Source organism: Nesoenas mayeri, assembly GCF_963082525.1.
Source record: "Nesoenas mayeri genome assembly, chromosome: 1".
Classification (NCBI taxonomy): Eukaryota; Metazoa; Chordata; class Aves; order Columbiformes; family Columbidae; genus Nesoenas; species Nesoenas mayeri.
In genome coordinates, this window is record NC_137541.1 from 81,883,520 (window position 1) to 81,896,478 (window position 12,959).

At 40.0% G+C, this 12,959-nt stretch overlaps 2 protein-coding genes across 2 annotated transcripts in view; both read right to left on the reverse strand.

Moving 5' to 3' along the window:
* Positions 1–1,745: 1,745 nt before the first annotated feature.
* Positions 1,746–10,814, reverse strand: LOC308053066 (glutathione S-transferase kappa 1-like). The gene is made up of 8 exons (XM_080363805.1): positions 9,849–10,814; positions 9,145–9,226; positions 8,249–8,377; positions 7,820–7,920; positions 7,371–7,406; positions 4,421–4,537; positions 3,202–3,295; positions 1,746–1,934 (listed from the first exon to the last, which is right to left on the reverse strand). Exons 1-8 carry the CDS (start codon positions 9,912–9,914, stop codon positions 1,885–1,887), a joined length of 675 nt encoding a protein of 224 aa, XP_080219931.1. The 5' UTR covers positions 9,915–10,814; the 3' UTR covers positions 1,746–1,884.
* A 1,461-nt stretch (positions 10,815–12,275) lies between these two features.
* LOC308037764 (antigen WC1.1-like) overlaps positions 12,276–12,959 on the reverse strand; it is a gene marked incomplete at its 5' end in the record, with an annotated part of 32,050 nt that continues 31,366 nt past the window's right edge. The window contains one exon of the mRNA XM_080339761.1: positions 12,276–12,442. Coding sequence (XP_080195887.1) covers positions 12,336–12,442 — 107 coding nt within the window. The 3' untranslated portion in view covers positions 12,276–12,335. The remainder of the gene's footprint in view (positions 12,443–12,959) is intronic.

Sequence of the window (12,959 nt, forward strand, 5' to 3'; positions counted from 1 at the left end):
TCAAATTATAGGATATTTCCTGAAAAGCTAAAAGAGGTGTAAGAAGAACAAATGATACTTCCACAATACTTACAGCTGTAAGAACATGAGGGATATAGATTATTTTTCTGATGCTTTGGTCCAGGATTTGCTGTTCAAGTGAACAAGCATGAATATGCTTTACCTTAAAGTTCAGAAAGAAACAAAAAATGGAATTCCAGCTGCTGCTAGTTCTTCTGCTTCCTTCAGTGATGTGTCAGAGACAGCTAGGAATCATTGAGAAATCAAGCCTCATACGAACCAAATTCATTTGAGTGTGTTATTCCAAATCAGCCAATATAGGACCAGCTCCAAACTATTTCTAACTACTGTAATTAGAAGTGAGAGTGAAAAATGAAGTGTTTTGGTTTAAATGTTGTTTGCCTATCTTTCCCACTGCAGTCTATATGAGGGGAAGCCTCTCATTGCCATAACCAAACCGTTCTTGGATAGGCAACAATTAGGTGATCCTTGAGGAAGCAAAACACAGTCTGGTTCAGTTACCAACTAAACTTACATGGGATTCACCACTGTCCTCCACAGACATTATTGTAAAACTGATGTTAGTAAAAAACCCCTGCAAGGTCTGGGGTTTGTGCCTGAGAATCCATGTGTGTGGTGGTCTCCTCAAATGTCAGTCACTGCAGAGCAAGGTGTGTAAAATACTGTTCAGGAGGGGAACAGTATCTTTCAAAATTTCTGATTGCTTCCCCAGATTTTTCTTTGGGCTTGAGTTGTCCCTCTCCCACTTTTCTCTCTCGCGTCCACTCCAACTGCCATGCTACAGAGTAAAAGGAAGCATGAATAGCTTGTCCTGTAGTTTTACTGCCTATGTAGTACCTTTGACTTAAAATAAAAGGAGAATGTGGCCAGCTTTTCTTTGGCTGTGTGTGTTTCTAAAGGACAAGCAGGACACGAGAAATCCAGAGATCACAGTCCCATGACAACAAATAAGGGGGGTGGTTAGTAGATCAAGAGAGGTCCTCCTTCCCCTCTACTCCGCCCTGGTGAGACCACATCTGGAATATTGTGTCCAGTTCTGGGCCCCTCAGTTCAAGAAGGACAGGGAACTGCTGGAGAGGGTCCAGCACAGGGCAACAAAGATGATTAAGGGAGTGGAGCACCTCCCTTATGAGGAAAGGCTGAGGGAGCTGGGTCTCTTTAGTTTGGAGAAGAGGAGACTGAGGGGTGACCTTATTAATGTTTATAAATATATAAAGGGTGAGTGCCATGAGGATGGAGCCAGGCTCTTCTTGGTGGCAAACAATGATAGGACAAGGGGTAATGGGATCAAGCTGGAACACAAGAGGTTCCACTTAAATTTGAGAAAAAACTTCTTCTCAGTAAGGGTGACAGAGCACTGGAACAGGCTGCCCAGAGAGGTTGTGGAGTCTCCTTCTCTGGAGACATTCAAAACCCGCCTGGACATGTTCCTTTGTGACCTCACCTAGGCGTTCCTGCTCCAGCAGGGGGACTGGACTAGATGATCTTTTGAGGTCCCTTCCAATCCCAAACATACTGTGATACTGTGATACTGTGATTAATCCTCATGCTTTTAGGGTAAGAGAAACTGAACTAATGGGGAAATAACAATGTTTAATCCATAAGAAGTTAAATATTTAATCTTTAATGTTAATCATTAATCTTTTGAAAGAAAAGAAGCACATTTGTATTGGTAAAGACCTCACCAGACTGGTAATACTGGCAAACCTTGAACTTTTTCCTAATTAGAGATAGGACTGAGCTGTAAAGTGAACTGTTAAGGACGAGAAAGCCACCTCTTCATAAAACCAGATACATTCAGATAATCTGAAGACTGACCATGTACATATATATTTTCCCTTTTATATATCTCCCCAGGACTTTTCACATCTTGGGGCTTGGAACTGATGGAACTGGCCCCTGCCATTTTTCACCTGCAAGACAAACCAGCACAAAAGATAAATTTTAATATGTAGAAGTGATTTGCCAGTCACATTTCTGCAGTATGATGACTGGTCCTGCTCCTCTTTCCAAGGGTAAATACTGATGATGGAATACAGATTTTTATCTTGTTTGGCCAGCTCCAAAAATCCTTCGCTGTCTAGTCACAACTGAAGCTGCACAGAAGAATTACTTTCCTCTTCACAGATAAGAGATTCTGCAGGTCTGTGGCAACCCACATGAGGGTGAAGCCAATATTTTTTAGGACTCCTTTTTTGAGGGGCTGGGGCTAAGGAAAAGAAAATGGTGGAAGGCTGGGGAGTCAGAGAAACAAAAAGAAAATCTGTTCCAGTTCTTAGAGTTGAGACTAGAAACCAGGCCACAACATTCCAATCAGGATTAGTGACTACCATAGTGCGTGTTGTGAAGTTAATCTTCCTCATTCTCATTTTCATCAAGAATATTTTTTTTAATCGGAAACCCATCAGAAAAGAATATAAGCCTCCAAAAAATTCCCTTATTTTTAGGCCTATGACTAATTTTAATTTACATTAATTAAGATTTTCTGCTGAAGTTTTTCAATAAATGCATCAGAGCTAATTATGTGCATAACTCTTTATTGTGATGTCTCTCCTGCCAGATCTTGAGATAAATAATCAAAATGCCCTCTAACTCACTTAAAAGCAGATGACTAAGTTTTATTAGTTATCACAACCTATTCAAATTCTCTTTAAGAGTTCATATTTTATTAACAGCAAAATGAAAAGAACGATGGCCAATATACAAATTTCTGTTAAAAAGTCATGTATTTGCATAATTATAAGTTATGGTTTTGGGAGCTGTGCTAATGTGCTTTTTATTAAGAAGGAACAGATATTAAATGGAAAAAAAAAAAAGTATCAGCCATAGTCTTAATCTTAGCCAAGATCTAATGCCCAGTACCAAAAGGTTAAACATGAACATACTGAAAAACAAAAGAGTGTCAATAGTAACTTCAGAATGGCATGTGTCACACAAAGCCTTGAAACCAAGAGAGAATGGAAAACTCAAGTTACTTCTTGTTTTGAAAAGGACTACATCTTTGGTCACTCTGACTCTACTGAGATACACTCCAGTCAGCAGTTTCATCCCATGAGAAGTATACCCAACATTCTTTAATATTTGAAAGACACAAAGAGCGTTTTATTTAGCTGTATTACATATTTCAATAAAAGAGGGTGAAAGCATGAAATCAAAAGTGATGTTATTAAATATACTCACCTATAATGCTGCCTAGCAGCTCTAAACGATCGGAGCCAAAAAAGAGATGAGGTTCCCCATTAAAATGTGCCACAACAGCAGGCATCCCAAATGCCTATTGACATCATGGAGATGAAACAGAGAATTTTATAATGAGAGAAATTTTTGCAGGCACATGATCAATCTTCAGGAATAAAAAGTAAAAACTTTTGACTTTTTTTCCTTCTCTTCTTTTCACCTCTTTCATTCTTAAAGATGAATCTAATGGAGCTATAAAAAAGTAAAGGACTCTCCAGAGCCTGTGTGCCCTTTTGAAGGAACAAAAAAGCAGCCTGATAAATCCACGGCTTTATGTCAAGTAGTGATAAATGGTATCTCTTATTACTGGCCTTGTAGCTCCCTATCCTTGTCGTCTGACTGGAATGAGCTAAATAGGTCAACCTTGGTTTCCCAGATGAAAATGCAATAAATTACCAATAGCAGTGAGTTAGCTTTTGCATGTTCAAAAAGCAAAGACCAACTAAGAGAGATGGTCTATATAGTCCTGTTGCAGTTTAGCCACATCCTCAGCTGGCAACTAAAATCATGTGCTTATCCCTCCCCTGCCCCTGGTTGGGATGGGAGGAGAATCAGGAAACAAAAGGCGAAACTCGTGGGTTGGGATAAGAACAGTTTAACAGAACAGTGGAAAAGAAAGAAAAAACCCCCACAACAACAACAACAATAATAATAATGAAGGAATATACAAAGTGAGGGATACACAGCACAATCTCTCACCACATGGTAATCCCTGTATGCCATCCACCTTTTCTGGGCAAACTATTCCTGTGAAGCAGCAATCATGGATTCCCCAACCACAGCCTATATTGAAACCTCCCTGCCTCTACCCTGGGTCCCAGACAGCAGCTTGTGCCCAAAACACAACAGCACCAAACCACGCAGTCCAGAGAGTGTCCTAGACTGCCCTGCTCCCCAACAGTGAGAGAGAGACTACCCCCTGGCCAACCCCCATTTTATAACTGATCATGACCTTATTGGGATCGAATATCCCTTTGTCTAGTTTTGGGTCAGCTGTCCTGGCTGTGTGTCCCCAAAGCTACCTTGTGAAAATTCACCCTACCTTGGCCAACCTAGCACAAGTGCTTTCTAATCATCACCTTCATTGTTCTTTGCTTGCCAGTATTGTTAATAAGGAAGGAGTGCACAGCTGTCATGACAAATGGGATTGGAAGCATCTTACCCCATATTTTATTGCTTCCTCTGTTGTCTCTTTCAGTCGATTCTTCACTGCAGAGGATGAAATCATTTCAAGTTGTTTCTGGGCAACCTCTGATGATAGCCCAGCCTGTCCTGCAACCTGAGAAGACATGATATAATTAAGAGTACTCTAACAGTAAATATTCTGTTTCCTACTATGGTCTAATTAATTTAATCTTCAGTGTTATCACCCACGGTTTATTAGAAAAAAAGTACAAAATACCCTTGAGGCACTTTTTGCACAACTGTCTTGCTGTATTCCCAACCCATTCATAGTTTTTCAACTCTCAGATAAAAAGTAGAAGGATATTTTAAACTTCCAAGCCCTAAGTCTGAACTTTTTTTCTTTTCAGGAGTTCCTAAACAGAGATAAACAGAGAGAGAAAGAGAGAGAGAAGGAGTTTAACCTCTGATCCAATGACTTAACAGATAACTTACCAAAAAAAGCACGTGTTCTGAAAAAAAAAAAATCTTACTGTACAAGTCTGACAAAACAGTTTGTGTGACAAATGTGGCCACATAGGAACTATAAGTGATACTGCATGAAAGAGACTGCAGCTCACAGAGGTCAAAGAGTTGCTAGTGTTATTAATGTATCTTTTTAGCCTCCTCTGTATCTCTGCCACACAGGAGATAAAGTGGCCCAGGGTAAAGATCACATGTTTATCGGGTAACATCAAAGTTACAAGTACCTGTTTTAATAAAGTATTTCACAAACAATGTTAACTTCCATGACATCTACCTGATGACATATCTTTTTTTTTCTTAAAAAAACAATAAAAAAACCACCAACAAAACCAAACCAAAAACCAAACCAAAAACTTTTGAAAAAAAGTATTGCACACAGACCAGTAATCCATCCTCTGCATGCAGGTGTTAATGATTCTTTCTGGTTTTTTTTTTTTTTTCTCCCAATGACTTTTCATTTAGCATCCACGTTTTCTTATACCTTCTACTTCCACATCAGAGAGATATGAGCTCTTTTTGACACTGCTTGATATGAGATAAAAAGGTATAGCACTGGAGCAGAATAAAAATGCTTTGTATGCTTGGTAGCCATGGTGCTTAGACTGCAATATTTACGGAGAAATGTAGTATCTGGCTCTCACCATTTAGGGCAGAAGGGGTATTTAACGCGACCAGGGCAGGATTCAAAGACTATACATGTCTTCTACAGTAATTTATGTGAAGTTATTGCTGACTAAAAAAAAAAGAAGTAAAAAAAAAATACAAAGGAACTGTATCAAATAAACAACATTCAATTTTTTGTAATTGTTCGTAAAATAAATTCACCTATAAAGACTCAGATTAAATGGCTGGCACCCTTAATCCAGCTTTGGATGGCGTATTTCCACAAGACAGGAATGTTTAGTACTTGCTTCAGGGTGTGAATTAAAACAGACACAAGCAAACAAGGAGATGTCTACCTTTCCTGCCTTGCTCAGCACAGGTGAATACTCACAAACCACCAAACAGTGACTAAAATACATAAAGATCTTTCTGAATATAGAGTTTTTTTTCTCTGAAGTTCTGCAAATCCTTGCTTTATCTTTATTTAAATGATGATGCAAGGATGTTCTGTATATATTTATGTACTGGGTCTGGCTGGGATGGAGTTAATTTTCTTCATAGCTCATAGGGTTCTGTGGTTTAGATTTGTGATCAAACACATGCTGATAACACACTAATGTTTTAGCTGTTTTTGAACAATGTTTGTGGAATGTTAAGGCCTTCTCTGTTCCTCACTCTCCCCTCCCACACCCCCAGTGAACAGCTTGGGGGTGCACAAGAGGTTGGGGAGGACACAGCAAAGCAGATCACCTAAACTAAACAAAAGAGATGTTCCATGCCCTATAACATCATACTCAGTAATCAAAAGTGGGAGGGGAGTTTAGAGAGGTTAGTCACCTTTTGCTTGGGCACTGGCTGGGCACTGGTCTGCCCACAGGAGGTGATAAGTGATTGCCTCTGCATCACATGTTTTGTTTTCTTTCTGTCTTCTTCCACTTCTCCTTTGCTTATTAAGCAATTTTATGTCTACCCACAAGTTTTCTTCCTTTTATTGTTCCTTTCTTCTTTCCCATTCCACTGGGCAGCAGGTAGAAACGAGCAAGTATCTGTGTAGTGCTTAGCTGCCTGCCAGGGTTAACATACCACAGTAAATTATACCCTTCAAATCTTGCCTCTTGAAAAGGTGAAGTGCAAACATTTGCTGAAATTCTGGTAAGGGGGTACACTAAGATGAAATGCAAGGACTAGCCTCTGGGGAAATGGCAAGACTGCAAGTTTCAGGTTTCAAATAGGGAAGCTGGATACGAGAGACTAGCCATGGAAAATTCCTCTCTTTTCTTCACAGTCCTAGAACTTGAAAAATAAAATAAGGTAGAAATGGAGCCCTTAAAGAGGATCTCATGGTAAACTAACTTACATGCCATTACAGTTTTAACTGTAATAGAACCTAAACAGTAAAAGAAAATTAATCTAATGAGTACAATTTCTAAGCGTGTAATAGGGCAATAAAGCACTGAACTTAACAGTAAAGCCTGGCTCCATCACACCAAAGAAAGTCACTTCCATGACATGCTGAATTTACCTGATGATTTCATAAAGCAGCAAAACCTCAGTGCATTCTGGAGACACTGTTCATACTTTCACTAATGTTAATAAAACAGTATTAACAGATAATTCGTTGTCCATCCTGGGTATCTTGCCACATGAATTAACAAAAAGGGAGATTCTGGTTCCAAGTGTCATTCAAAGCATGACCAAAAAAAACCCATTCCAATCATAGCTGCTAGGGCAATTAAATCCACTTTTTTCTAGAACTCCAAGTGATCATTTGACTAAGCTGTCTTCATGTGTATCCTGATCCAAGCTACCAATAAGAATCTGTATCAGAAATGCAGAATCACCAACAAAAAGGAGACACTTACAGCCAATATATTCTCCGGCTGGCTGATATCTTCATGCTGGTAAGAGAATAAAATAAGTAATTCAGTACTTAAGAACAAAAGCTTAGCTCTAGACTTTAAAGCAAGTTTTCTACAAAAATAGAAATAAAAACAATACTAGTTGCTGGAAAAATTTCCTCAGAAAAAGTTTTAATTCACATAATCTAGGAATGTATTAAGTACTTTCTGATATGAACTACTGATCCACTGAGTCCATAGGAGTCATCATACATACCTAAAAAAAGGGCAAATTAAGCTGACTATAAACTAGTTCTTCTCTTGTAATGGCTTCTGAACCACTATGGCCTTAAGTTTCCTGCTATGACTTTTCATTAAAAGACACTCCCCTTTCTCTTGCTCAAATTGTACATTTCAATGAACTGGGACAGGACAGCAGAGAAAGGATCAAGTTGGCTTCATAAAATACTGACCTGTGACCAAAAACGTATCCAGAACTCCCTAGATAAGGGTTCTAAGTATCGTGGTTGTGTCATGTCAATGGCTGTGACAAAGCGCATGGCCCCAAGAGTGCCTGTGATTAGGAGGGAGACAGAGAAACATACTGAAACTAGGCACAGGATCAGGCACAGATATGGTCAGCACAAGTGCTAATCATACCTAAGAACAGTACGATCTTCCCTGTAACAGTCCTCAAACAGTAAAGCTTATGTTGATTTAAAGTATCTTCCATGCTATTATAATTCATCAGCATATTTCTCCACAAGTTCCTTTTATGGTTAAAAATGTAAAGACTTCATCTGGCTGTGGCCAGAGAATTCATCTTCACCTTTACTGGAAGGGAGAATTTGAATCAGAAGTGGTGGAGTTGAAAGATACCAGATAAGCTGTTTCTTACTTACTTTTACCAAGAATACGTTGGAAGTCATCTCCTGAAATTCGTACAGGCACTTGGTAGTATTCTGCCATCCTTTTTATATCCTTCAGCAGGTATTCTGCACGCTTTGGCAACATTGCTGGGGGCTTGTTACCTTCCAGAAAAAAGCTTCTGTTGAGATTTTCAACTGTATTATAATAACACTGTACAAAACAAAACTGGACAAATTAGACTTCATCCATACATGTGCCTACAGAAGAGTATAATTTCATATTGGCTTACTGAAACATACACAGCATTTTCAAAGATAATGTTTAAACATGATTTATTTTGATTTTGCACACATCAACCCTTTAAGTTAGCAGAACCAGCTTTAAACCAAAGTATAAATGTCCTAGCAGGGATTTATACTGATTCAGACAAATGACTTTTAAGGTAAACAACTACTAATGTGTGGATAAACAAATGTAGAGACTTGTTAGTTTCATGATTTATGAATTATAAGTCTCAGTGATTAATTTGTTCTAATAAGGTCACAAGTACCATTTTATGGCATACGATCCTTCATGCATATTACAAAGTGCAAGAGTTCCACAAATAAATTCAGGTTTGAATGCAAGGCAAAACTTTAAAAAAACATTCCATATCAAATTATTATCCTGGTTTAGAGCTGGTAAGATTTGGCATAGACCATATAACCCTCAAACAATCAGAGGTTGTGTAGCTGCAACAGTACGAAGTTATTTGTGCCTTATTTCTCAGTCACTACTGAGATCCACAATCCTATAATTAATTCACTATCAGTGCCAAAACTTAATTTAAAGCTAGGACTCTGCAGTCACTAAGAGCTTGCCCACTAGTCATCTCCTAGTGAAGGTTGTTTTTTTTTTCCTACAGGGTTCATTGCCCTATATTGCCTACCAGTTGCTTGCATTATGCCACCAAGGAAAGCTGGACGAAAGCGCAGATCAATATTCCAGATGTGCTGGTACCTGCAGAGTACCTGCAACATAAAAAAAGCAGTGCCAGATTATCACTCAGGGGATGTGTCTGTAGAACTGCATGCAGCTAGGAAATAAGCTAAAGCATGAAATAAACAGGGCAGATGAATCTTCTTCTATTATATTAGTGATAGTCCTCAAATCCTTTTCTGGATGCTGCCAGTGAACTCTGATCTCGGAAAAATGGAAAGAACCGCAAGGTTAAATAAGGAAAAGATCAAGATCGTGAGTGGACAAATGGCACTTGCTAAGCATCAAAACTATCCCTAAAGCAAAATGTTCCCAAGAACTCCCATAGCACAGGCTATGCTACCATTTGGCTGAGACATGCTTCCTTAAGTGTTCCTGATTACGTGAGGAAGAAACAGAAATACCCTTTACAAGCGAGATAAAAATAAACCCGAAACATTAGGTGGGGAGGGCGCTAACTGCAGCAGGGTGAGAAGGCACCGCGAGTCGGCCGGACAAAATGCCCTTCGACCGCCTCCTCAAGGGGAGGCTGCGGCTGGAGTGGCTGCCGGAGCCCGTCCGTCCCGGCGCTCAGCAGCCGCAGCGGGCCGCGGCAGAGGCTCGGGCCGCGGGAGGAGAGCGGGGCGCATCCAGAACGGGTTCCCTCCATCTCACCTCAAACCCCAACCAGGAGTAAGGGGATACCACATCGTAGAAGAGCTCCACGACCGTCCGTCCCATCCCGAACAGCTTCCCGTCCTCTCCCCTACCTTCCAGCGGCCACTACCCAGCGCTCCCCAGCACCTCCCCCGGGGCAGGCGAGGGGCGGTGGCGGAGGCGGGGTGTCCTTCCGCTCCGTAGGCCGCAGTCGCCCTTCGGCCTTCTTGGCTCGTTGCTGCCGTCTTTCCGTGTGCCGCTGCCACGGCGTGCCTGAGGCTGAGTCCCAGCTGTGAAGTGCCCTTTGCTGTCTCTCCTTTTAAGTCCGGCTTGAGAGGAAGAGGAGTGACGGGAGCGGGAGCGAGCCTGTGCCTCCATGGCGAGGCAGGAGGAGAGGAGGCTCCAGAGAAGTGAAGCCGGGAGCTGACTCAGTGAGGCAGTCCAGAATGTTAGCTAGAAAATTAGTAGTTATGAACCATTCTTTCTATGTTCACTTACATTTTTTAAAGATTTTTCTTATGCTACAGTCTAAAGCACAGAAATAATCACTATTTTTCCTTTTTTTTTTTTTTTTTTTTTTTTTTGTATTATCCTTTATTATTATTATGTTATATAGACCAGTCAAGTAATCTGGAAGTCTCTTTCTATCTCTTCATGATATTTAAAAATCTTGTCAAGTATATTCCAATATCGCATTGAAAACAGTACATAGTATGTAGTGGCAGAATATTATCTTGCTACTTCCCATCTCCTTTTTGAGAGTACATTCATTTTAGTATTTTAGTATTTAGTATTTTAAGAAGTAAATGACTCTTGCCTGGAGCTAGATGTCGAGGTGATTACTCTCCCTTAGGATCACTTTTAATAAAGTGACTTGCCTTTGGCAGACTTGTCTTCCCTTTTGAATTTCTTCTTCGCTACTTTCAGTCCAGGTCAGAATGGATAAAGTTGCACAAACATCCTATGCATCACAGAATCATAACAGTACAGAGTACTCCTATGCTCCCACAATATTCCACAGGAAGCTCCATTCAGTGCTGAGAGGGAGACATCCATGGAAATGTAGATTTGACAGGATACTCACTGAATACGAAGAAGTATTCACTTCATCCCAGTGCAGCCTCTTCTGCCTCAGTCCTTGGCACAGGGTTGTATGGTGTCCTGAGGCTCGAGTAATGAGATTAATTAAATTGTTTGGGAAGGAGTTTGCTTTTCTGTGTGTCTTCTCAGCTGTTTGGGACAAACTCACATTTCTTTATGTATCATGATGGCGAGGATAATCGTTGTTTTTATGTACAAATGGGAGTCTAATCTAGATTATGGTGACTCTCGCAGGTATTTCTTCTAGACACATTATTACTCTGGCATGCTCTAGGCCAGGGCTGTCAAACTCATTTTCACCAGGGGCCACATCAGCCTCACGGTTGCCTTCAAAGGGCTGAATGTAATCTTAGGACTGCATAAATTCTCAACAGTCTGCATTTATCATCTGATCCACATCCATGTTGAAGTTTCACATCTTTTGAGATAGCTGGTCTGAATATGGTTAATAAACAATTCCTTCACATTCTTGAATAAATTGGGTGAAGACGGAGTGCTTACTAGAAGGACAGGGCTCAGATTTTGAGGGATAAATGAGGCCAAGAGAGATGACAATGCAAGGGAGACTTTCGGTACCCAAAAGAAATTTTATTGGGAGTCAAGACAACAATACTTCACCTTCTATCAACATGAGGACTTTTTCAGTCTGCCTTCATATGAGTAAAAGAAATTATATAACAGACACATATAGGTATGAACACTTGCAATTTGTGGAAAGAAATCAGACTTTCTCTTACTCTGTAATTGGTATGACTTTGGGAGACAATAAGTCATGATGGTATAGAAGGAGAAAAGAGAAGCTTTTCACTCCAATCAAATGGATGAATCAGTTGTACATAATTCAAATGACAGACCTGCATCTGAAGTGAGGACAAGAATAACCTCTTGCTGAGTTTCTCATCTCACTAAGCACTATCTAGAAAATTACATCTAGTCATCGCTTTCTGTGGGACAAGCAGGAATACTCAAAAGATGAAACAGAAGATGTATTATTTTCTTGCAGTTCAGTCTGCATTCCTAATAATCTCCAGAAATCTGCCCTGTGTACCTGGGAGGACAAGCATAAATTTGAGGACAAATTTAAACATTTTCTTATAAGAAAATATCTTAAGCTGAAAAATTAACTCAGTAGGAAAAAAAAATGTCAGTGAACATATTTAGAAATAAAAAGCAAAAAGCGTCCACACAGTCTCGGCAACAAGAAATTATAAGGGAAATTAGAAAGATTTTCTTAACAGTCATGCTTGTATTTCTTCTAAATATGTAATCACTTCTCTGCAAATAAACAAAACTTAGGTAAACTAATCGTAAATGCAGGTTTTTGCAGTTCTGCTAGTACCCCATTTGCATTTTATGAACAGAGGTGTATTTCCAAAAGTGACCAGTACAGCTCAGCAGTCTGTGTCAGTGTCCCAGCTCTTCAATGTTGTTGTAGCCCATATTTTCAAGAGCAGGGGATGAATGTCTCTCAGACTCAGAGGTCCTGTTTCCTGACACATTAGAACTCCAGTCTGAAAACAAGAAGGGAAGAACACTGAGATAAATGCACATCTTGTATGTATTACCTTTGCAGTTTATGCAGCTGGCAGCATGAGCTGTCCATTGTTTCCTTTAGAATTTAGAACCACAGACATGCATGGTTGTGGAAGCCCAGAGGAATTCTTGTCTTATCCTGCCTCCCTCTACATGTACACATCTGCAAGGATCAAGCCTAGTGTTCCCAGAAAACAGGTTACTGATGTAGTTTTAAACACTGCTAATAAAGGCAATTCTTCAAAATTCCTAAATCATACAACTCCATTTTACTGTCTCAGGTGTCATCTGACACATTGCAAATTTAGTAGATCTCTCCTTCTCCATCCAAGTGTGCCCTGATCTGGCTCCTCACAGGAGAGCGCTCAGCCCATTGTCTGTGTTTGAAACCCATTAAAAGGATGTAACCCACCTTACTTACTGAGGGGTGTTGTTGCCCACAAAGATATGAGACTTATTATGAGTTACAGGGGAAGAGCATTTTAGGATTGGACA

Coding starts and splice junctions, on each gene's coding strand:
- LOC308053066 (XM_080363805.1), bottom strand. CDS start 9,914: ATGGGACGGACGGTCGTGGAGCTCTTCTACGATGTGGTATCCCCTTAC. Junction 7,407..7,819: donor GGATACGTTTTTGGTCACAG/GTCAGTATTTTA, acceptor TTCTCTTACCAG/CATGAAGATATCAGCCAGCC. Junction 3,296..4,420: donor AGGAAGCAATAAAATATGGG/GTAAGATGCTTC, acceptor TGATGTCAATAG/GCATTTGGGATGCCTGCTGT.